General features: G+C 47.8%; 1 protein-coding gene across 1 annotated transcript in view; it reads right to left on the reverse strand.

The window, feature by feature from the left end:
- The window catches only part of Dnai2 (dynein axonemal intermediate chain 2), a 30856-nt gene that overhangs the window by 1371 nt on the left and 7156 nt on the right, over positions 1-22329 (reverse strand). Inside the window, exons 3-12 of the mRNA XM_034506916.2 lie at positions 21670-21831; positions 20326-20447; positions 17523-17665; positions 15788-15901; positions 10448-10587; positions 9063-9185; positions 5180-5403; positions 3342-3477; positions 2277-2423; positions 768-995 (exon numbers count right to left, since the gene is read on the reverse strand). Of these exons, the coding sequence (XP_034362807.1) occupies positions 768-995; positions 2277-2423; positions 3342-3477; positions 5180-5403; positions 9063-9185; positions 10448-10587; positions 15788-15901; positions 17523-17665; positions 20326-20447; positions 21670-21831 (1539 nt within the window). The remainder of the gene's footprint in view (positions 1-767; positions 996-2276; positions 2424-3341; positions 3478-5179; positions 5404-9062; positions 9186-10447; positions 10588-15787; positions 15902-17522; positions 17666-20325; positions 20448-21669; positions 21832-22329) is intronic.

Consider the following 22329-nt stretch of genomic DNA (forward strand, 5'->3'; position numbering starts at 1 on the left):
TGGCTTCGGAGTGATGCTCTTTGATCACCACCCGCCCCCATGACCCCATGACATGACCAGTCTTGTTCAGAAGAGCATAGCCTGGCTCCATGGTTTTTTGGTTTTTTTGGTTTTGGGTTTCTTTTTTTGTTGTTGTTGGTGGTGGTGGTGGTGGTGGGTTTTTTTGTTGTTGTTGTTGTTTTTGTTTTTGACATCTGGCCTTTATCTCCTTCCTGGCTGGACCCCTAAGAACAATGTTGCAGATGGAGAAGATACTTTTTCTCTCTGTCCCCAGAAGGTAAGCAGGCACCGTCTTTACAGTGCGTGCTTCACTTTCCAGATGAAGCTGAGGAGAGAGAGACTGGATGACACAAATAGAAAATGCTTGTGACCTGGGGCTGGGAGGCAGATGAGCAATCAAAGGCCACATTCCTGATACCTGGTTGGGCTCAACCCTTTCCTCTCATGGGTCTTAAGGCTCACACTCACAGAACCCCAGAGCTCTGGCTCCAGAGGCCCCATGCATGTGGTAGATCGATCTACCACGGTGGGGAGGAATATACCAGGAGGCATGGAGCTTTGGCCCTCAAGGAACCTGATGCCCCATGAGAGACAAATTTCCTCAGGAGATAGGAGTGAGTCTTTCTTCTTACCAGTGGACAGTCAAGGATCCATCCCAGAAAACTATTGGCTCAAGGTTACCCAGGAGGTCAGAAGTTGGTCAGAGCTCAGGCCTCATGGCTCCCTCCCAGACCCTCGTCCATCCAGTCCCCTGCCGAGCTCCTTACAGGCTTGGGTTTCTTCTTCAAGGCCTCTGCCTCCTTCCTCTTCAGCTCTGAGAAGATGATCTCAAAGAACTCCTCCTCGGCTTTGCCAACCAGCTCGTCAAGGTCCAGGGCTGCCTCCTCCTCCTTCTGGTCATCGTCTTTGCCCTCTGCCTTGCCTTTCTCCTTCAGCCGCATCTCACGATGTCTGGCCTCCAGGATCTTTTCCCGCCGGGTCTCACGTTCAAATATCTGGGGCAGACAGAGACAAGCCATTGGGGGTGTAGCTAGAAACCCCAGCATGGTCTGGGCTTCTATCGAAATTTGTCCCTGGTGAGGCCTACTAGGGGTCAAGGGCTAAACCAGGAATGGTGATGTATACTTATGATCAGGAGGCTGAGGCAGGAGGATTGTTGCAAGTTTGAGGCCAGCCTGGGCTACTTAGCAATACCCATCTAGGAAAATCTATGTCTGAGGCGATTTATTATGTATTGAACAATTTTCTATGAAATTAAAAGGGAGTCAGCACACGCTTGTATATCAAGTAAATTTATCTCTGAAAGTACGTCTCCAAGGATGTAAAGTTTTAACATTTGCTTTCAGGTATTTGTATGCAAATGAGCCTAATTGAAATACATTGTCATATGGGCATGGGGAGCACACCTAAACCAGACATGGTGGCATGAGGCCTTTGGGTACAGTACTCAGGGGGCAGAGACTTGTGGATCTCCGTGAGTTCGAGGCCAGTCTGTTCCACATAGGACAGACCAAGACTGCAAAGTGAGATCCTGCCTTGAAACACACAGATACACACTTGCACACAGGGCTGGGGATCTAGGTCAGCTGTTGGAGTGCCTGCCTAGCCGAGAGCCCCAAGTAGAAATTGGGTGTGGCGACAACAATCCCAGCACACTGGAGGCAAAGACTGTGAATCTAAAACCCAAGGTGATCAATGACCATGCATCAATCAAGCCCAGCCTGGAGCCAGGACCATTGAGTTACCCAGTTCCAAGGAGCCCCAGACACAGGTGACAATGAAGAATGTCCTTTGGGGGTAAGACAATGTGGTGATCCTGGACTCCAGCTTGGTCATGAGGCCCCAGCCTCAGGCACAGTCAGGAGGCTATCCCACCCTCAGCAGTAGGAACTTCAGTGCCAGGGTCCCCCCCACATGCTGGGGAGTGTGCTCCAGGGTGCAGAGAGGGGTAATGGTGGCTCTCAGTGTCTCTCTTATCAGCCAGGTCAGTTTCATGTGACTTCTCTGTGACCCTCTGCTAAGCCTTCAACTGAGAGGCTCTGCTCCAGAAAGTCCCACTGTTTTCACTCTATCCAGTGCCATTCACAGCTTGGGTGCTCCGAGTGACCATGTCAGCACTACTGGATGCAAGCAGGTGAGCAAGGGCAGATCCGACAGCTTGGGGACACTGTGCTGCCCTACCCAGTAATGACAACCCATTTTTCCTAACTCGGTCTCTATGTGACAGGCTGGGTGGGTCAGGTCATGTACACAGTAGGCCTCGCCCTGGCACTCACGGAAGAAGCTATGTTCTTCTCATTCCTCTGCAGAGTGGAGAGACTGCTGGAGACCTCCAGCAGAGTGGTTGTTCCAAGCTCGGATCCGCAGGCGATGAGACACCCGGTGTCCTGAACCCGGAGGCAGAAGAGCGGGTCATCACACACCTGTTGAAGGAGCCAACAGAACCAGGTAGAGTTTGGGAAGAAAACCAAAGTCACACATATCCTATTATCTGACCCTATTGGACCACACCTGGTGACACACCCTTCCACAGTGGATAAAGATCACTTGACCCCAAGAGTGGTTCTCTAGCTTGGTCGATAGCCCCAATGTTAGTCTAGCTGCATCATCTTACGGATCTCTGACTCCCTGCTCTCCCATGTCCCCAGCCAGCGGATCTCAGCTACAACTTGCTAATATCGGCTGATGGGGTAGCTGCAGAGGACCGGAATGTAGGGATCTTGGAGACATACAGTTGGAAAGGGGAGAGAATGTTTACTTTTCTTAAATTCCCTCCTGTTTTGTTGTCGTTGTTTGAGTCTGGGTCTCATGTAGCCCAGGTTGGTCTTGAACTGACTACTTAGACAGGGGTGACCTTGAACTTCTAATCCTGCTCCCACAGCACCACGCCTGGCGTATACAGTTGTGGTGATAGAACCCAGGGCCTTGTGCGTGCTAGGCAAGTGTCCTACCAGCTGATAAAGCTTGTTTCTTGTGGTGCTGGGTGTGAAGCTCAGACTTGAAAGTTAAGCCAGGACTCTACCACTGCCTGGCACCCCCAGTCCTTCCCTTCTGTTTACATTCCCTAGGGTGATTCTTGTATGTCACCACAACTGCAAATCTCTGGTCCCTCGCTTCTGCAGAAACCCATACTCCCAAGGCCAGAGCACAGCTGGCCAGAAACCCAGACAATTCAGAGAGGTCCTATTCAAGTACACATATCCAAGAACAACACACACACACACACACACACACGCACACACACACACACACACACACACACACCTGGACCCATCCAGGAAGGACCCCAGATCACAAGGGCCAGAGTGTACGGGTAGGGTGGGGGGAACCACACACGTGACCTTCAGGCTGAGGGCAGGGTCACACTGCTTGAACACCAAGTCCCAGATGTCCAGGGTTCCATCCATCTTGGTGGTGAAGAAAACTGCTGGTCTCACAGGACTCCAGGCTCCATCGGAGAGGTAAGCCATGTGGTACCTGTAGGATCCAGTGTGGTGAGTCAGGGATCCTGTGGTGGAGGGATAGAGCACAAGGCCCACGGTTCCAACCACTGAAGCTCTCCTAGGGGCCAGCATCTCTGAGGCTTTCTGGGTAGGAAGCTTTCTTGGGTCTGACTTCTAGCATGCCAGCCTCAGGTTTCCAGGCAGAGTTTAACAGGGATCTGTGGGTATGGCCCTCCCCATGGGCCCGGTGTTGGTATTTCCCACAGTGTCAGACCTGATGGAACTAGGATCCACTGTGGGGTCCCAGGAAGGACATGCCCAGAATTTTTTTTTTTTAATTGAGATGGAGGTTTGCTATATTTCATCCTGGCCTTCATTCAGATTTCCAAAGGTGGTTTGTTTGGTGGACAACTTTGTTTAATGATTTATAAAACACATTTTTATGTGTGTATGAATGTGTGTGTGTGTGTGTGTGTGTGTGTATGGGTGCATGCATGCCATAGCACACATGCAGAAGTCAGAGGATAACTTGCAGAAGTCAGTTCTATCCTTCTCCCTAGAGAGGTCTGGGGTCAAGCACAGATCGTCTCACTTGGCAGCAAGCACCTTCACCCACTGAGGCATCTTACCAGCCCAAACAAAAAGTCATCCTTCACCAGGCAAGATGATGCCTTCCTCTAATCCCAGCACTTGGGAGGCAGAGGAAAGTGGATTGCCGAGAGTTCGAGGCTAGCCTAATCTATAGATTGAGTTTGAGGATAGCCAGGGCTACAAAGAAAAACCCTGTCTGGGGGAGGGGGAAATTCATCCCTCAAGGTCAAAAGTAGGTGAAATATTTTTTACATTTCAGGCCTCCTAAGCTACTAAGCTTGTAAACAATTGGGCCACAGTAGAAAGAAAAAAAAAAAAACACTGGAGATTTGGAGATTTATTTTATTTTATATTTTGTAAAGAGAGGGTCCCGCTGTGTAGCTCTGAGTGTCTTAGAATCAGAGAGATCTCCCTGCCTCTAACTCCTGAACACTGGGATCAAAGGCATGGCTTGCATGCCCATCTGATTCTGGAGAGTTTTGAAGGCAGTGAAGAATTTTTAGTATTAAGTATATCTCATGGGGGCATGATATTGATGGAGCACATTTATACTAAAAATTGTTCATTGTTGTTGGCTGGGTGTGATGACACAGGCTTTTAATCTCAGCCCTTGGGAGGCAAAGTCTTAGGGTTTCTCTTACTGTGATCAGGAACACCACAATCAAAAGCAACTTGGGGAGGAAAGGGTTAATTTATCTACACTTCCAGGTGACAGATATATTCCTGACTTACCTGGATGATGTATATATGTATGTATGTATATGTATGTATATGTATGTATATGTATGTATATGCATATATATATATGAGAAACATTTTTTCCTTTCTGAGACAGGGTTTCTCTGTGTAGCCCTGGCCATCCTGGAACTCAATCTGCAGACCAGGCTGGCCTTGAACTCTGAGATCTGCCTGCCTCTACTCCCTAAGTGCTAGGATTAAAGGCATGCATCACTGATGTCCAGTGGCAAGACAAGGTCTTTCCTTGAGGCTCAGGATGCTTCAAACTTGCAATCCTCCTGCCTCAGCCTCCAGAATGCTGGGATTACAGATATGAGCCACCACGACTTGTTTAGAGTCTTGCTAAACCGAAACTCTCTGAAGTGGGTCCCTGCGTACCTTCTGCTCCTCTGCAGCCCTCCCCTTACTTGGTCCACATGATAGATGACTCCCGACTGTCCTCAGACCAGATGCGGGCTGTCCAGTCGCCAACAGTCAGAAAGTTCTTTGGGTAGAAAGGGTTTCTCTGGAGGGCATAGATGGGGCCGTGGTGACCATAAAAGGTGCAAACAATCTTCTCGGCTGGTGTCTTGGCCTTGCGGTTGCAGGAGATGACAATGCCTTGTTCAGTGCCCACCATGAACTTGGTTGGCTGTGGAGAGGAAAACAGAAGAAGAAAGTCCATGAGCTGTTATCTCTAGGCTGGACCCGTGTGACCAGAAGCCTGCCTGGGAACCTCTGCTTCAGCTGTGTCTAGGCTGAGTCCTGTCCCACCCCGCAGCCTCATTGCGAGTCTTCTTAAGGCCGTCACACTTAATAAGGGTCTCCTTGTTAAGGCTCTCCTGGTCTCTAGAGAGAAGGGAGGGATGGAGGAAGGAAGGAAGACAATTATGACACTTCTTAGAGCTTCCTAGAGGAAGCAAGGTGATAGAGGCAGAGAGGGTACTAAGAATTGCTGGGATCTCAGGGAGAGAGACACAGGGACCTGTTTTTCTCATAGGTTAGTGTTGCAAGTTTGTATTATATTTGTTCTGCAAGAGAACGAGTTTTTTGAGGAGGAAACTGTAGGCTTCATTTTGAACATTTGAAAATCAGTTACAATGAGAGCCAGGCCAAGGGGCTTGATGGGGTTTTGGGTTTGTTTTTTTTGTTTTGGTTTTTTTTTTTTTTTTTTTCAGGGTCTCACTATGTAGCCTTGGCTGTCCTGGAACTTGCTCTGTAGACCAGGCTAGCCTTGAACTCACAGGCCTGCCTCTGCCTGAAGTGCTGGGATTAAGGCATAAAACTGCCAAGCCCAGCTTTTCTGGGAAGTATAAGAGTGGCCCGATTCCTTTGAGGAAGAACCGTGTCAAAGTGTGAGTCAGCAGAACCCACACAGCTATGAGGAAGTAAAGTTATACACGTCAGCAACACGGGAGGCGGGGCTCCTCCCCACCCAGGCTCTTTCTGTTCTGTCCGGAAGGTAAATAAAATGTCACGTCTTAATAAAGAGCTTTGAAAGATGGGGAAATTCCAGAGCCAGGTGGTAGGGATGGTTATACCACAGTGTGAGCAGGCCGGGCACTGCAGACCTGGCCCTGCAAAGTGGTTAGCCCAGACTTGGTGGCGCACACCTGTGACCCCGCACGCAGAAAGTGGTGGGGGAAGGGGGTCAGAAATTCAAGGTCATGAGTCTGGGAGAAGGCTCAGTGGGTAAAGGCCCTGACTGTCAAGCTTGACGACCTGAGTTCAGTCTCTGAGACCCAGACAGTGGAAGGAGAGGACTGATTCCCACAAGCTGTCCCTTGACAAGCATGCCCCCCACTACACATGGCAAAAATAAATATTTAAAATGCAATATTTTTTTTTTAAGTTTGAGGTTGGTTTTGGGTAAAATAGTAAACTCAAGGCCAGTCTGGGATACAAGGGACTTGTCCAGAATAAAAAGTTCAAGAGGGAAGCTGGGAGGTGGTGGCGCATACCTTTAGTCCCAGCACTTGGGGGACAGAGGCAGGAGGATCTCTGTGAGTTTGAGGCCAGCCTGGTCTACTGAGTGAGTTCTGGGATACCCAGGGCTACACTGAGAAGCCATATCTTAAGCAAACAAACAAACAAACAAACAAACAAACAGTTAAGCAGGGCTACAGAGATAGATCATCAGTTAAGAGCACTTGTTGCTCTGGCCAAGGAGCCAGGTTTGACTCCTGATACTCACTGCTGGCTCACCAACATTTGCAACTCTAGTTTCTGGGTACTCTCTTCTGACCTTTTCAGGTACCAGGATTGCATGTGGTATACACAAAGGGAGGCAGAATACTCATGCACAAAAGTAAATAAATGAATGAATAAATAAATAAATAAATCTTTAAAATCAATGAATAATAATGGTCAAGGAAGTAGGTAATAATTTATGAGCTTTAAACCACGCATAGACTTTAAACCATGCGGTGTGGCTTAGTGTTAAAAGGTCAGCCCCAGGTTCAGTATTCAGTAACAAGAGAGAAACACACACATGAGAGAGAGAGAGAGAGAGAGAGAGAGAGAGAGAGAGAGAGAGAGAATATACAAACTGAGCTACTAAGGTTAGGTATGAAGTAAAAAAGACCAAATTTGAGGGGTCCTGAGAAGTAAGTCATTAGGTCAGGCACGGTGTACTGTAAATAGTCAGTGACGAGTCCCCCAGCCTGTTTGCCTCAGACATCATACTAGGTGGAGACAAGATCAGAGCTTGGGGCTCAAGTCCCAGCTATACCATGTGCCAGGGCATTCAGCTTACTATCACCAAGCAGGGATAAAATTCCATCATCATAGGAGCATGGCGGCTTCCAAGATCTGGCAAAGGCTGTGCACTCAAGGACTATCATGGAGAAGAGGGGACATTACATTTAGCATGTGACCTAGGGATCACAACATGGGGGTACAATGTCTTCTTAAACCCTTCCAGATAGACCCTGAGTTCAGGGTCTCCTCCTATGCCATGGTGGCAGGGTGAGTGGTCTATCTTCCGGCTTGTCATTCCGGCATTTGAACTCTGACCTGCGGCTGAGGATGCTGGGGGTAGGTGTGAGGGTGCGCCGAACAACTGACACCTCCAAGGACATAGGAGTGGGGCCACCAAGCTTGAGCCTCAGCGATTTAGAAGAGAAACCAGCCTAAGGCGTGACCCATCTGGAAAGAGATTTTCTTGCCTTGATTCTGGGAGAGTGTCTGTTTTCTTTCTGCTTCTGACGCACGCCCATGGATGCTCTGCTAGGCTCTAAGCTTTATATTTTCTTTTAAAAGGTTTTTGGCTTTGTATGTTTGGTCATACCTGGTCAACGTGGCCATGCTCTGTACGCCTGGCTGGCCTGGAACTCTGTGATCGCAGCTGGTTTTGAGTTTTCAATGACTCTTCTCTGCTTCTGGCTTCAATTTTGAATTTTAAATTTTTCATTTGTCATGATCATGATCTTCCTCCTCTTCCTTCCTCCTCCTTCTTTCTTCTCTTCCTCCTTCCTCTTCCTCAGTCTCTCCCTTCCCCCCACCCCCTTTCTGTGTCCATGAATACCATGGCCCACTATATATAAGTAAAGGTCAGAGAACAATTTCCGGGAATCAGTTTCCTTCCATAGCGGGATCCAGGAATTAAGCTCAGGTCAAGTTTGTGTAGCAAATGCAAAAGCTCTCTCTGGCTTCTTGTTTTCTGTTTCGTTGTTTATTTTGACAAAAAAAAAAACAAAACAACAAAACACCACCACCGCCACCAACAATAAAACTCAGGATCTCAAACTTGTTATTTATGACTTTGAACTCCTGATCTTCCTGCCTCCAGCTCAAAGGTGCTGGAATTACAGGCACGCACCGGCGCTCCTGGCTTTTGGGGTTTCTTTAGCATTCCTTGTCTGCTGAGACTTGTCCTAACCGGGTCTGTCTGTGCTTTTCCACGAGGCTTCTCTGTTCTTCCTTCCTTTCTCAACACCCATTTATTTCCACAACCCCCACCCCCGAGGAAGGGAAATGACCAGCCTAAGGCCTCAAATGAAGTCAAAGCTGTGGGGATATTGGTTCTGGGCAGGGCTCTTCCCCTAAAACTGGGCTTCTCTGGTTTTAAAGCTTGCCTCTCTGCTCAGAAGGGCTGGCTCAAGAGGCCGTCAACAGCAGTCTTCCTGGAAGTGCTCTGCCGCCCCCTGCTGGAAGATCGCGGTAAAGTCTTCACAAGGCGTGAAGAGAGAGACCTCCTTCCTGCTTCTTCTGTACCAGCCCATGCCTGTTTGTAGCCCTGGCAAGTGAAGTTTTGGAAGGGAGAACAAACAAAACAAAAAACAAAACAAAACAAAATAAAACACCACACACCAAGGTAGACTCGAACTCCAAGGAGATGGCGCCCAGGGCGTTCTCCAGCTGCTCCTTTCTGGAGATGTCCATGATGACAACTTCGGTGGGCTCGCTGATCTTACGGATGTCCCACCACATGACCTGGCAGGGACGGGCGATTGAGACCATGAAGACCCTTATTATTCACCGCTCTCCCCGCCCCGCCCCAAACCATCCAGGGGCTCAAAGGTCATGGGACCAATGAGAACAAACATATTTTTAAGCCTTACGAAGGCAAACGGTATACAATTCAGATGCAGGCACAAGAAACTATTTTCGACAAGACTCCCCCTATATAGCAGTAGACAGCAAAACGAAAACTTCACACAAGACCCAGGCATGGTAAAGTGCATCTGAAATCCCAGCACTCAGGAGGTGGAGACAGAGAGTTTAGGAGTTTGAGGCTAACCTGGACTACGTGAGATCCTATCTTTAAAAATAAATAAATAAATAAATAAATAAATAAATAAGCAAGCATACATATTCATTTGAGCTAGCACCCCCAGCAATATATGCTTTAGATTTGCCTGGGTAATGATCTAGGCACTTATTTTTCCTTTTCTGATGCTAACAAAATATAAGCCCTTGTGAAATGAAGCATAGCAGACCTATACCAGGCAGTCGGCAGGCGCGGAGCCACGCTTCGTGAAATTTGATTCTGCTGAGTAGGCCCAAGGAACACAGCAGGTGCAAGACAGGCAAGAAAGTGTGCAAATTGGGGGATGGAGGGGAGAGAGACAGAGACAGAAAGGGAGGGAGGGAGGGAGGGAGGGAGGGAGGGAGAGAGAGAGAGAGAGAGAGAGAGAGAGAGAGAGAGAGAGAGAGAGAGAGAGAGAAAAGCAGGGCATTTGCTCAAACATGCAGAGAGCATCTCTCAGGGTAGACATAGAAAACCAGTGTCCAGGGGAGGGGCTGAGAGGTTGTGGACAGAGGAGGCATTTCAGAGACTACCCCTGACTCTTTGGAATGTTTTACTACTCATGTCGAAATGCGGAAAGGTTAGGGCAGTGGGATGTCTCAGAAGGTAAATGTGCTTGCTACCGAGCCTGAAGACCTGGGTTTGATTTCCCAGTACCCACACGGGCACCAGGGCACACAGTGCTGCCCCAGAATAAGTTTTCTTTTATTATCCTTTCTTTTCTTTTCTTTTCTTTTCTTTTCTTTTCTTTTCTTCTTCTTTTTTTTTTTTTTTTTTTTAGAAAGAGAGGGCTGGAGGTGTGGCTCAGTGGTAGATGCTTGCCTCCCATGCATGAGGCCCTGGGTTCTAGCCCCAGCACTACACAATAAACTAAGTACTGGAAAGCAGAATGTAAGGTAATGTTCTCTGGATGCCCCCCCCCCTCCAGGGTCCAGCCCGGTGGTACCTGCCCATCAGTGGATGCTGAGAAGCACTCGGTGCCTGTCTTTGACTGCAACCAGATGGTGCCATACACTGGGTCTCGGTGGCTGAACTCAATGGTGGACAGTTCTGCCACCAGGCTGCCCTTCCGGGTATCCCAGCAGGCTGACAGGGGAGAGAATTAGGCTGTGAACTCAAGTGCCTGGAAACGCAAACCAACCAAACCTGCAGAAAAGCTTTTCTGTTACTGGGGAGAGTTGACACTCTTTGAGTTAGAGGCTAGCCTGGTCTACATAGCGAGTTCCAGGCCAGCCAAGGCTACATAGTGAGACCCTGTCTCAAAATACACAAAAATAAGACACAAGAAGAGAGTAACTAGATAACATGTGAGACCTGAGTCCTGTTCCAGAATGTTCTGACCCACCTGCCTGTTGTTTTTATCAATATTTGGCCATGGGAGGTGGGTAGTCATTCATTTGTTTCATTTTAGATTCTTGAGACAGGGTCTCATGTAACCCAGGCTAGCCTCCAACTTGCTATATCGCTAAGGATGGCCTTGAACTGCTGACTCTCCGGCCTCCACCTCCTAGGTGTGGGTTTATAGACTTGCGCTGCCATTCATGGCTCCACCATGCTACCCGAAAGGCCCTTGGTTAGTGGTTTTCTGTTGTTGTGATGCTGTAAGAACTTTGTGAGACTGTTTTTGGATTGGGACTTAGTGTCTGGGGTAAATCATCCGTGCTTTCGGATCACAGACATCCATGTTTGACTCTAGAATTAACTGTCTCTCATTTCCCTTTGAGTTAAGAGCTCTGTTTGGGGGTGGTTGTTCTCGTGTCTGTGAAGGCGGCACCGTTCCGTGTCTGGTAAAGGCATCAAGTTGGAGGAATAATGCTTCTGAGTTAGAAATTATCTGGATTTTTAGAATCAGGGCTACATTCAAACCACCCTATATAAAATCTATACCAGCCCCAGACAATCTACTGCAGAGACTCCTGGACTGCAGGCTCCATATATTCCATGGTGTCCAGCCATGTTCTGAGCAACAGCCTACGCCCTGGTGAAGTGCGTGAGACCAGACTCCATACTGGGAGAGGCAGGCATGGGGGCAGGAGGTGGACAGGCTGCTTTGGTCAGGGAAGGCCTGAAAGGAAAGTGGCTGGGAGCTAAAGTTGAAGGTTGAGCTAGCCAAGCAAAGGGGTGTGGCCAGGATCCAAGGGAGGGGAAACACAGGCCCTCCAAGGTAAGGCCATCTCTTTGCTGTATAAACATGTTGTTGCAAGCAACTCATGGAGGGGCAGCTGGAGAGATGACTCAGTGGGTTAAGCTTCTTGTCATCCAGCCAGATGACCTGGGTTTGATTCCTGGAACCTACCTGTTAGCTCACAACCATCTGTAAATCCAGTTCCGATGGACCCTATACCTTTTCTGGCAACTGGACATACATAATATGGTACACACATACACGCAGGCAAAACCCTTATGCACATAAATTAATTAATTAATTAGTCTAAAAATTGATTAACAATAATAATAAACAGAGGGCTGGTGAGATGGCTCATCAGGTAAGGGTGCTTCTCACAGCCCAGCAACCTGAGTTTAACCCCTGAGATCTACATGGTAGGAAAAACCAACTCCTCCTTCAAGTTGTCCTCCGACCTCTACCTGCTCCCTGTGGTATACATGCACCCCGCCCACCCAGTAAGTGTTAAAAATGTGAATTAAAAATAAAAAAGAGGGCAGGAGAGATGGCATATCAGTTCAGAACCCTTGCTACCCTTACAGAGGGCTAGAGTTCTGTTCCCAGCATCCACCCTGGGTGGTTCATGGCTCCCTATAACCCCAGCTGCAGAGGATACACACACAGACAAACATACATGTATGACCTTTTAAATGATAAAATAAAGAGGGGGCTGGAAGGTGGCCCAGTGGTTAAGAGCACTTGCCGCTGTAGCAGAGTGTTGGAGTTTGGTTCCTAGCATCCAGAGTGGACAGCTCACAATGCCTATATCCAGCTACAAGGGATCTGATGGCATTTTTAACTAAAAGAATATTAAAAAAAAAAAACAACAACAACAACAACAACTCATGGGCACATTCAAGTCTCTCCTGTGATCCCATATTTGTGCTTTGCCAACAAAGGGGTGAGGTCTACCTGTTTTCCGCCCTGAGGTATCTGGCTTTCACAGCATCCTGAGAGCCATCGAGGGCCCACAGAGCCGTTTCCAGAAAAACCGACTTTGTAAGCCGGCCAGTGTGCTTACTTGCTCATAAGTTTTGACCTAGTTGTCCCTGAGTCCGAGACCTTTATCCCTGGCCAGGCTAGGTCCACAAATGTGTTTCTTTGACTGATTTTCCTGCAAAGCAGCACTCCAGGGTGGGTTCTGTGATCACAGATGTCCTATGGTAACAGGGCCCCGGAGCCGAGCTGTTCTGAGCCAGTTTGAAAAGCCACTGACAGTGATCATGAATAATGAGTGAGGAAGGCTGCTGAATAAGTCATGACATTAGCCTCGCTTCAGTCCTTATGGCTCAGACAATGGATAATATGGCAGGGAAATGTATGGGGCCCATAGCTATGACACTCATTAGGTCAGAGAGAGAGAGAGAGACAGACAGAGAGAGAGAGAGAGAGAGAGAGAGAGAGAGAGAGAGAGAGAGAGAGAGAAGAGGGGCTTTTCCTAAGGGAATCAAGAGTTTAAGACCAGCCTTGGCTATAAACTAAGACCCTGTCTTTAAAACAAAAATATATTCAAAGGCTGGAGAGGTGGCATAGTGGTTATTAGTGTATAGGCTCTTGCAGAGGACCTGAGTTGGGTTTCCCAGCACTTACACTGGGAGGCTCACAAACTGTCTTTGATTCTGATGCCCTCTTCTGGCTGTCAAGATCAGTGCACTCTGGTGCACATACCCACACATATACATAATCAAATAACAAAAGCTAAGATAAAAGTAAATCAGAAAAACAAAAGTAATTAAACCCAAAGCAAAGCCAAGCAGAGTAGCTCAGACTTATAATTCCAGAACTGGGAAGTTGAGACAAGAGGATTAATACAAGTTTGTGATCAGCCCAGGCTATACAGTGAGTTCAAGTCCTGTGTGTGCTCCTACAGAGACCCTGCCTCACAAAATAAAATGCTAAATAATAAATTTTTTAAAAAAGAGGCAAGGGGCTGGTGAGATGGCTCAGCAGTTAAGAGTTAAGACTGTTCTTCTGGAGGTCATGAGTTCAAATCCCAGCAACCACATGGTGGCGCACAACCATCCGTAATGAGATCTGACACCCTCTTATGAGGTGTCTGAAGACAGTGTACTTACATATAATAAATAAATTTTAAAAATTTGGAAAAAAAAGAGGCAGGATTGGTGGCACATGTACCCAGGAGGCAGAAACGGTCGGATCTCGTGAGTTCGGGGCCAGCCTGGTTTACACAGTGAGTTCCAGATAAGCAGGAGCTACACAGTGAGACTCTGTCTCAAACAAAAATTAACACTGAATGTGAAAAGCAAACCCAGCATGTGAGAGGTGGAGGCAGCAGAATCAGCAGGCTGGACTACACCACACACACACACACACACACACACACACATCTCTGAAATTACAATTCACACACACACACATATACACACAAACATACACCTGAAACTACAGCACACACACCCCTGAAATTGCAAAAACACACACACTTCTGAAAGTACAACCTACACACACACAAACACCTCTGAAACTACAACTCACACACACTCGAAACTATAACATACACACATGCACCCACACATACATACACACACCTGAAATAATAACACACACATATACACATACCTGAAACTATAGTATACACACACTCACATACACACACACATACATGTGTATACCTGAAACTACAACACACAAACACATATACACACATACCTGAAACCACAACACACACACCCCTGAAACAGAAAATAGAATAAAAATTGAAGTAAGAAAAAGTAAGTGAACAAAGAAAAGAAGACACTGAGAAATGTAATAAAGGCAGATGCTGGTTCTAGGAAACAAATGGACCGCATGTTGGCTGAATAGGAGGTGACAGACAGAAGCTCCGTGAGGAAAAGCAGAGGAGAGTGCCAATCTCTGACTCAGGTGTTCGGCGGCACACACCAGCACCTATCCCCCACCCCACATCCTGCCTGTTGCGTGTCACCCAGCCCACTGTGTCCCCCTAGCCATCTGGGGAATTCAGCTGTGTCCCTTACAAAAGGATTATCCTAGGCAGACCTGTTGACTGTATACTGTAATAGAGAAAGGGAGAGCCAGGAGACCCTCCCCTGAGTATCTGGCTGCCCCTGGGAGGGGCAGCCTGTTGGGGGAAGGACCATTCAAACCCCCATAGCCCCTCCCTTAGGCTCCGTAAGGAAGCCTAATAAATGTCTCAGATTTTACCTCAGGTTATCACTGGGACCTTGGAAAAGGAATCTCTCTGTCTCTCTCCCAATAAATGGAGCATAAATAAGTAACAAAACAAGCAAACGTCCTCCTGTGTTTACTTAGGACCTAGTTAGAGGAAGTGTGTTGCTGGGAGCCAGCCTGACTTCCTGCCTGAAGCCTCTGCTTCCTGGTGGGCATGACTTGAGAAGCCCCCTTTGCCGGCTCCTTTCGCCACCAGGGACCAACCCTGTCCCTACCATGATGGACTGTTCCCTCAGGAACTGGGAAGCAAAGTAACTCTTCCGCCCTTAAGTCTCTCCTCTCAGACATTGCGTGCGTCACGGCAATGGGCACACAGGAGGCAGCAATGGGCACACAGGAGGCGACACTTCTCCACTGCGTGTCCAAACCCAGCATCACCCACAATCATCCCATGTACTTTTTCCAGACACCTCTCCCAAGACGGGACTCCACAACGGCCCTCAATTGTCTACCGCGGGCCCTGGTGCTTGACTTTATTTGAACTATTGCTTTAAAAAACAAAAACAAAAAAACTACATTTTACTTATGTGTTATGCATGTATGGGTGTGCAGCTGCACACATGCCGTAGCACACACGTGAAGGTCAGAGGACGACTGTTCTCTCTGTCCACCATGTGGGTCCTACAGGCCCACTCAGGTCATCAGGCTTGGTGACAGGCACCCTTACCCACCAACCGTCTCCCCAACCTGCGTGATTTTTTAAAACTGTCTTATTTCCTGTTGATGTTAGACTTACCTCGGTGATTATGACTGGAGGCCAGCCCAAACTCTCTGCACAATCCTGTCTCCTAGGTGACTGCAGTGGTTAGCTTGTAAATAAGCACACCTGCTAAGTCCAGGCTTCGCCCTGATGGATGTGTGTGTGGGTTTGCAATGCCCTGGCTGCTGGCGGCAGGGCGGGGTCCTCCTTACCTATCTGCCCATTGTAGCAACCCCCCAGGAGCACATGGGAATCCTTGGGGTTGTACTCCAGGGTGACAAGAGGAGATGAAGGCTTCAGGGTGAGCTCGGGTCGGTTGGGGTTTTCTAGAATGGAGAGGGCCAATCAGTTCAACTCCGTCAAGCAAAGGATGAGGAAAACAGTAGACCAGTCTTTCCCCTCCCTCTGGTCTCCTTTGCCTGAATCTTGGCTGGTGGCTTTATTGGTTGGGGGTGGGCAGATCGGGATTGGGGTGCATATTCACATTCTGAATTCCAGTTCTAGTTCATTCCCCAGGTTGGGTGTAAAATAAAATTTTGATCTTAAGGTGTAGGGAGTAGTGAAGTCCTGAGTAGATGTGCACTTGTGTGCTGTTGACATGGGCGTAGCCATGCCAAGGACCCTAGAGTTTCAGAGCCCTGGAGGAACCGCAAAGCCTCACCCCTCCCCCCACATCCCTTGCCGAAGTTTTGGGGTGAGGCTTAGAGGAAACGGCAAAGCCTTCCTCAGTGGACTGAGAAGGAGTGTTGACAGTGTGCACAGAGAACATCTACCATAGCTTTCGTCTCACCAGACACTTGTGGTCTGAAGAATGCTCCCCTGCAGAGATCACTCCTACCAAGATTAGCTAAACCCGCCTCCATGATCCAGGAGTATATAATAACCCAGCCTGCTCGTTATGTGTACGTGATAACCCTGTTCAGCTGTATCCAATGACCCCAGGTCTCTGTTCAATTCATACAACAACCTGCTGAGCTTCCAGGATACTGAGATTTCTCCAGCAGGGAGTGCAGACCGTCCCACCTCTGCTTTTCAGTCTGTTTGTCTTTTCTTCATTCCTTCGCTGCTTCAGCCAGATATATAATATATTATATATTATATATAATATATAAAATATTATTATATATAAAATATATTTTATATTATATAGTTTAATATATATGTGTATATATCCATATATATGTGTATATATATATACATATATACACACACACACACACACACACACACACACACACACATATATATATATATATATATATATATATATATATATAAAATCTTTAAATCTCTCTCTCAACTTCTTCCAACCAGGTGGAAGTGTCAGGTCTGTGGACCATGGCTGAAACTGGAGCTACCCTGGGTGAAGGTGGCCTCCAGTCAGAATTTGATAAGCTGTAGAAAGGATCGGAACGTCAGTTCTGAGTGGTATCTCTACACTGAGTGTCGCTACCATTATTCCCTGTGGGAAATGGTCTGTCACTGTCTTTGTGAATGAAAGGCAACTGTCAGGAAAGGTGGGATGGTTTCTTCCCGGCTTGGGCCCTCTCTTGGTCAAGTAGGAATCCTTCTCATGTGGGAATCTGTGGATCTGGGACCCCAGGCATCCTGCTCTTAGTGCCTCAGAAGTTGGAGTCGGTCTGGGGTGTGGTGTCGCACCTGTCTCATACTCACAGGGGTGTGGGGTCTATCCCCAGTGTAGGAGGCAAATGTAGCATGGACAGGAACTTTCTGGATCTGGTTTGGCTCTGTGGAGGTGTGCCTGCCTGTTCCCACACAGGGAAGAGACAAGAGCTTTCCTCTTATCCCTGGTGCCCCACTGCACAGGGTGTCTTTGACCTCTTATTTCTACCCTCAGCTCCCCAGGTTTTGCTGACCTCTGACCTGACACCCCCCCGCCCCCCCCCCCGCAGTCCTCTCTGGCAGGCAGAACCACCTGTCTCTTACCCAGGTCCCAGATGTAGGAGTCATGGCTCATATTCATGGGTGCACGCTGGAACTTCAAGCAGGAGTAGGACACTGCCAGCTTCCTGTTACCGTCAGGGTGCCAGGAGAGGTGTGTGGCTGTCCGCTTGATCTCCTGAGGGTCCCTGGAGGGGAAGGCAGGAAGATCGGGGGATGGAGGGAAGGGTCTCCCAATTTTGTGTTTGTCAGATTCCTTTTCAAAAAAAATCCAAGTAGGTCTATGCAACTGCGTTCACTTAGAAATTGATTTTACGAGGTTGAAACTGGATGGCAGGTGGCTCCTGCCTGTGATCCAGCACCACCCCAGAGGCCAGCTTAGGCTCAGAGTACAGAGACCCCATCTCAAACAAACAAAGGAATTAGCCAGGAAGCAAATGAGTGAAATCTATAAGCTAACTCTTTTTTTTGTATGTGTGTGTGGCAAATTCTCATGTACCCCAGGCTAGCCTTGAACTAAGGATAACCTTGGAGTTCAGATCTGTCTGCCTCCAGTACTGAGATTACTGGCATGCACCATCACACCCAGTATAAAAGGAACTGGGACAGAACCCAAAGCTATGTACATCTTAGGCACACATACACACTGCCAACTCAGGCTGTGTCCCCTGCAAGACAGTATCTGTGTATCTGACTGATCTGATACTACTGCATGCCACCCCGAAGAGCTTTAGTTTAACAACCTAAATGTTTAAAGCAGGGTCTCATTATATAGCTCTGGCTAGTCTGACACTCACTCTGCAGACCAGGCTGGACTTGGACTCACAGAAATCTGCCTGCCTCTGCCTCTCTAGAGCTGGCATCAAGAGGCTGCGCTACCATGCTGGCCTGGCTTAAACACTTTTACCTGATGAAAGTTTTGACCGGGAGCCAGAGTCCATGACTGTTGGCACAAAAGAGGTGAGAATGCAGCCCCTTCGTTACTGGGTACTCGCCAAAACGAGTTCAAAATTCCTGTCCAGGTAGGCATGGCAGAACACCCCTATAACCCTGACCTCAATCCTTATAAAAAGGGGTGGGGGTGGGGGTGGGGATGTAGTCTTCTTGCTAGAGTCTGGGCCTACATGCAGGAAGTCATGATTTGAGCACCAGCCCTACACAAAACAAGGGCTGTGATCCCAGCACTTGGGAGGTAGAGACAGAAGGACCAGGAGCTCAGGTCTAGTGTTAGCTCCATGGTGAGCCTAGGCCAGCCTGAACTACAGGACAGCCTGTCTCAGAAAGAAAGAAAATTAGGGAGGGAGGGAAGTGGGGAGGGGAGGGAGGGGAGGAGAGGGAAAGAAAAGATTCAGAGATACAAACCCATTAGTGAATGAAGGAAGCCAGACTAAAGGGGCCACAGAGTATAAGGCATTGTGCAGATCGTAGGGGGTGGTGATGATAAAAAGACCAGTGGGTACCAGGACTTGGAGGGCAGGAGAATGAAAACCACCTCTGCACTGTTGGTCCAAATCCACAGATTATGAGGCCCAAGAGTGCCCCCTAGTGGAAACTCTGGCCTCTGCACAGAGCGGGGATTTGGTTAATTGGTTAACTGGCTTTCTTTCTTTCTTTCTTTCTTTCTTTCTTTCTTTCTTTCTTTCTTTCTTTCTTCCTTCCTTCCTTCCTTCCTTCCTTTCTCTTTCCTTTTTTTTAAACAGGGTCTTAGAAGCCCAGACTCACCTCAGACTCCCTGTGTATCTGAGTCTAAGGATGACCTTGAACTGTGCTGGGATTACAGGTCTGAGCCACCATGTAGATTTTTTTTTTTTTTCTTTTTTTAAGACAAAGTTTCACTAAGTAATCCAGACTGGCCTAGAACTTTCAATCCTCCCGTCTCAGCCTAAGGAGTGCTAGGACCACTGGTGTGTGAAGATACCTGTGTGCTCAGGAAGGGAGGGAGGGAGAGGTTCGAGAACTCTCGGCTCTCTCTATTCAGTTTTGCGGAAGGCCTAAAGCTATGTAAAAAGCCAAAGTCAATTTTAAAAAATAATTTTTATTTATTTTTTTAAATGTATAAGTGCTTTATCTGTATATATGCCTGCATGCCAGAAGAGAGCATCAGACCCCTTTATAGATAGGTGCTAGGAACTGAACTCAGGACCTCTGGAAGTGCACCCAGTGTTCTTAACCACTGAGCCATCTCACCTGCTCCTAAAGTCAATTTTTTTTTTAGATTTTAGATTTATTTTATTTTTTATATTTTATTTACATTTCAGATGCTATCCCCTTTCCCCATTTCCCCTCCCTAGAAAACCCCTATCCCATGCCCCCTTTTCCTTTTTGCTTTTATACATTTTTTTTTTAATGTTAACCAAAGGCTTTATAAGTTTGGTAATGCTCAATCAGAAGTGTAACCCAACACCCAACCTAGATATATAAACTATCTTTGACTGGTGTAGACACGTGAACATCTGCCTCCATGCCCCCCCCCTTCTCTCATCACCTAGCTTCACCCTTTCTGTTAAAATAAAACTCTTCTCTCAAAATGCAATTAGAGAATAATTATTCCTAATTGTACTAGTGAGATACAAGATAGTCCTAATACCCAGTCCATCATTTTGTTGACTAACCAGAACTAAAGTCAATTTTTAAGAGGTTTGTTTGTGTATGTATGTATGTATGTATGTATGTATGTACATACATATGTGTATGTATGTACGGGCCTCACACATGCCTGGTGCCTGTGTAGGCCAGAAGAGGGTATAAGATCCCTGTAGAGAGCCTGAGTCTGGTTCCCAGCATCCTCACTGGGCAGGTCACCTGTCACTCCAACTCTAGAGAACCTGGCATTGATGGTCCTGGCTACCTGAAGACATTGATGGTCTTGGCTGAAGGGGCCTCTTCAGTCACCTCCACAGCCTCCTCGTCATCAAAATATTCCTCGTAGATATCAATGGCATTGTTCTGTTTGATGCAGTGTTCCATAATCTGAGGAGACACCGAGCCGAGAGATCTCAGCAGTGAAGAGAGCTGCCCCCGCCCTAACCTGTGTCATTTCTGGTGTTCAGCAAGGTCTGGTCCAAGCCCAACACTCTTCTGGTGAGAGGACCTAATTCACTCCATTTTAGAACAGGCTGCCATGTTAGTCCTTAAGCTTTAGTTTCCCAGAAGGATAGCCTAGGTTTCTTGGAGAGAAAAAAAAGCAGGAAAAGGGTAGCCATCAGCAACTGCCCCGACATCTGTCCAGGAGCTTACAACAGATTCAAACAAGTCCTATAAGATAACCCTCTCTCCCTCGTGGTACAAGCCAATCAAAAGTGTACAAATATCTCATACCATAAGCTCGACCAATCCTGAGGAAGGTGACCCAATTGTAACTGGAGAACCCCTAACTGGGGTTAAGGGCCTGCTTTTCTCATGATCACCATTTTGCTTAGATGGCTGACCCTGCATGCTGAATATTTCTGCAGAATAAATGTTCTTTCTCTTTGCATACTATCGAGTCTGGGGGTCTTCTTTCAGGGATTCTCAGACCCTTCTACTGGGAGCCTTCTTGAACTCCTTCAGCAGGAATTTCCCTCCTTACGAGGGCACATGGGATGGTCCCTGTCTCTGACAGTGTCTCTTTTAACGGTATCTGGTGAAGTCAGTGTATCCGTCTGTCTTGGACTTGTGGAGTGGGTTACAAACTTTTGAGGAGCAGGAGGCATGTGAGGTTCAGTTTGCAGCCTCTGCTGTGTCTGACAGAATTGAAATTCAGTTCAGGGCATGCATGAGTGTTGCTGGCTGATTGGTAGGGTTCGTCTAGGGCACCCTTTACCCAAGAGGCTTCCCACATTATTATTGTTGTTGGTGTGTGTGTCTTGGGGTTTATTGGGGGGGGGGCATGCTTACTGTTGCACATGTGTGGAGGTCAGAGGACAACTTACAGGAGTGAGCTCACTCCTACCATCACAAGGGTTCCAGGACTTCAAGTGATCAGCCTCGAGGATCAGGGCCTTTACCCACACAGCCATCTTGCCAGCCCTCTTCCAAGCATTTTAGACTCTTCCTAAAAAACCCGTTTGCCTATAGGCCCTTATGGTCAGCAGTGAGGTTCTTTTTCCCTGGCTGAGAGCTACCGGAGTTTACACGGGGCTACACACAGCCTGCAAAGCACAGTCTGAGCTGGGGTGGTGGTGTGGGACAGCCGTGGGGGGGGGAGGCTAACCGAGCCCAGCTGCATGACGGCATTGATGTAGTTCTCATCCTTCTCCACTTTCTTCCGGAAGCGGATGGTCTGCTCCAGCTCCTGGGGGTTCACATCCTTGGGCCAGCCCCCCTCGACATGGTTGACCCCGCAGCTCTCCATCTCAAACCGCTCGGTGTTGGCCTAAACAGAACCACAGGTGAGAAGACATTTGTCTCTGGGCTAAGCCATCAGTCATTTCTGCAAACCCTAAGCTCTTAAAGGGGTACTGAAGAAGGGGTGCTCTGACCAAAGTGAGGATGCCCTCCCTATCTGGTCCTTAACAGCACTGCCTCAAAAGCCTTTCAGGGGGCAGTGACGCTCATGGAAAACCTAGTTCCATTGTTACCTTAAATAGGCTCAGGAGTCCACCCATCCATCCTGGGAGATACTATATCAACCGTGAATAATCCTCCATCCCCCGGCATTTCCGAGACTGGGACTGAACATCAATTCACCTCATCCATGCTACGGTCATCAGGATCGTTCGTGCCCATGAGATTGTGAAAAGTGTGTTTTGGCCATCTCAAGTGATACTGGTTGATCCTGGGCATGTAAGATGGGTTAGCCCATGTCACATGATTTCCAGTGTGGCTGATAGAATGATAGATCAATCCCTTACTTCGTGGGGACTCACCGTCT

This window comes from Arvicanthis niloticus, chromosome 6 (assembly GCF_011762505.2).
Source record: "Arvicanthis niloticus isolate mArvNil1 chromosome 6, mArvNil1.pat.X, whole genome shotgun sequence".
Classification (NCBI taxonomy): domain Eukaryota; kingdom Metazoa; phylum Chordata; class Mammalia; order Rodentia; family Muridae; genus Arvicanthis; species Arvicanthis niloticus.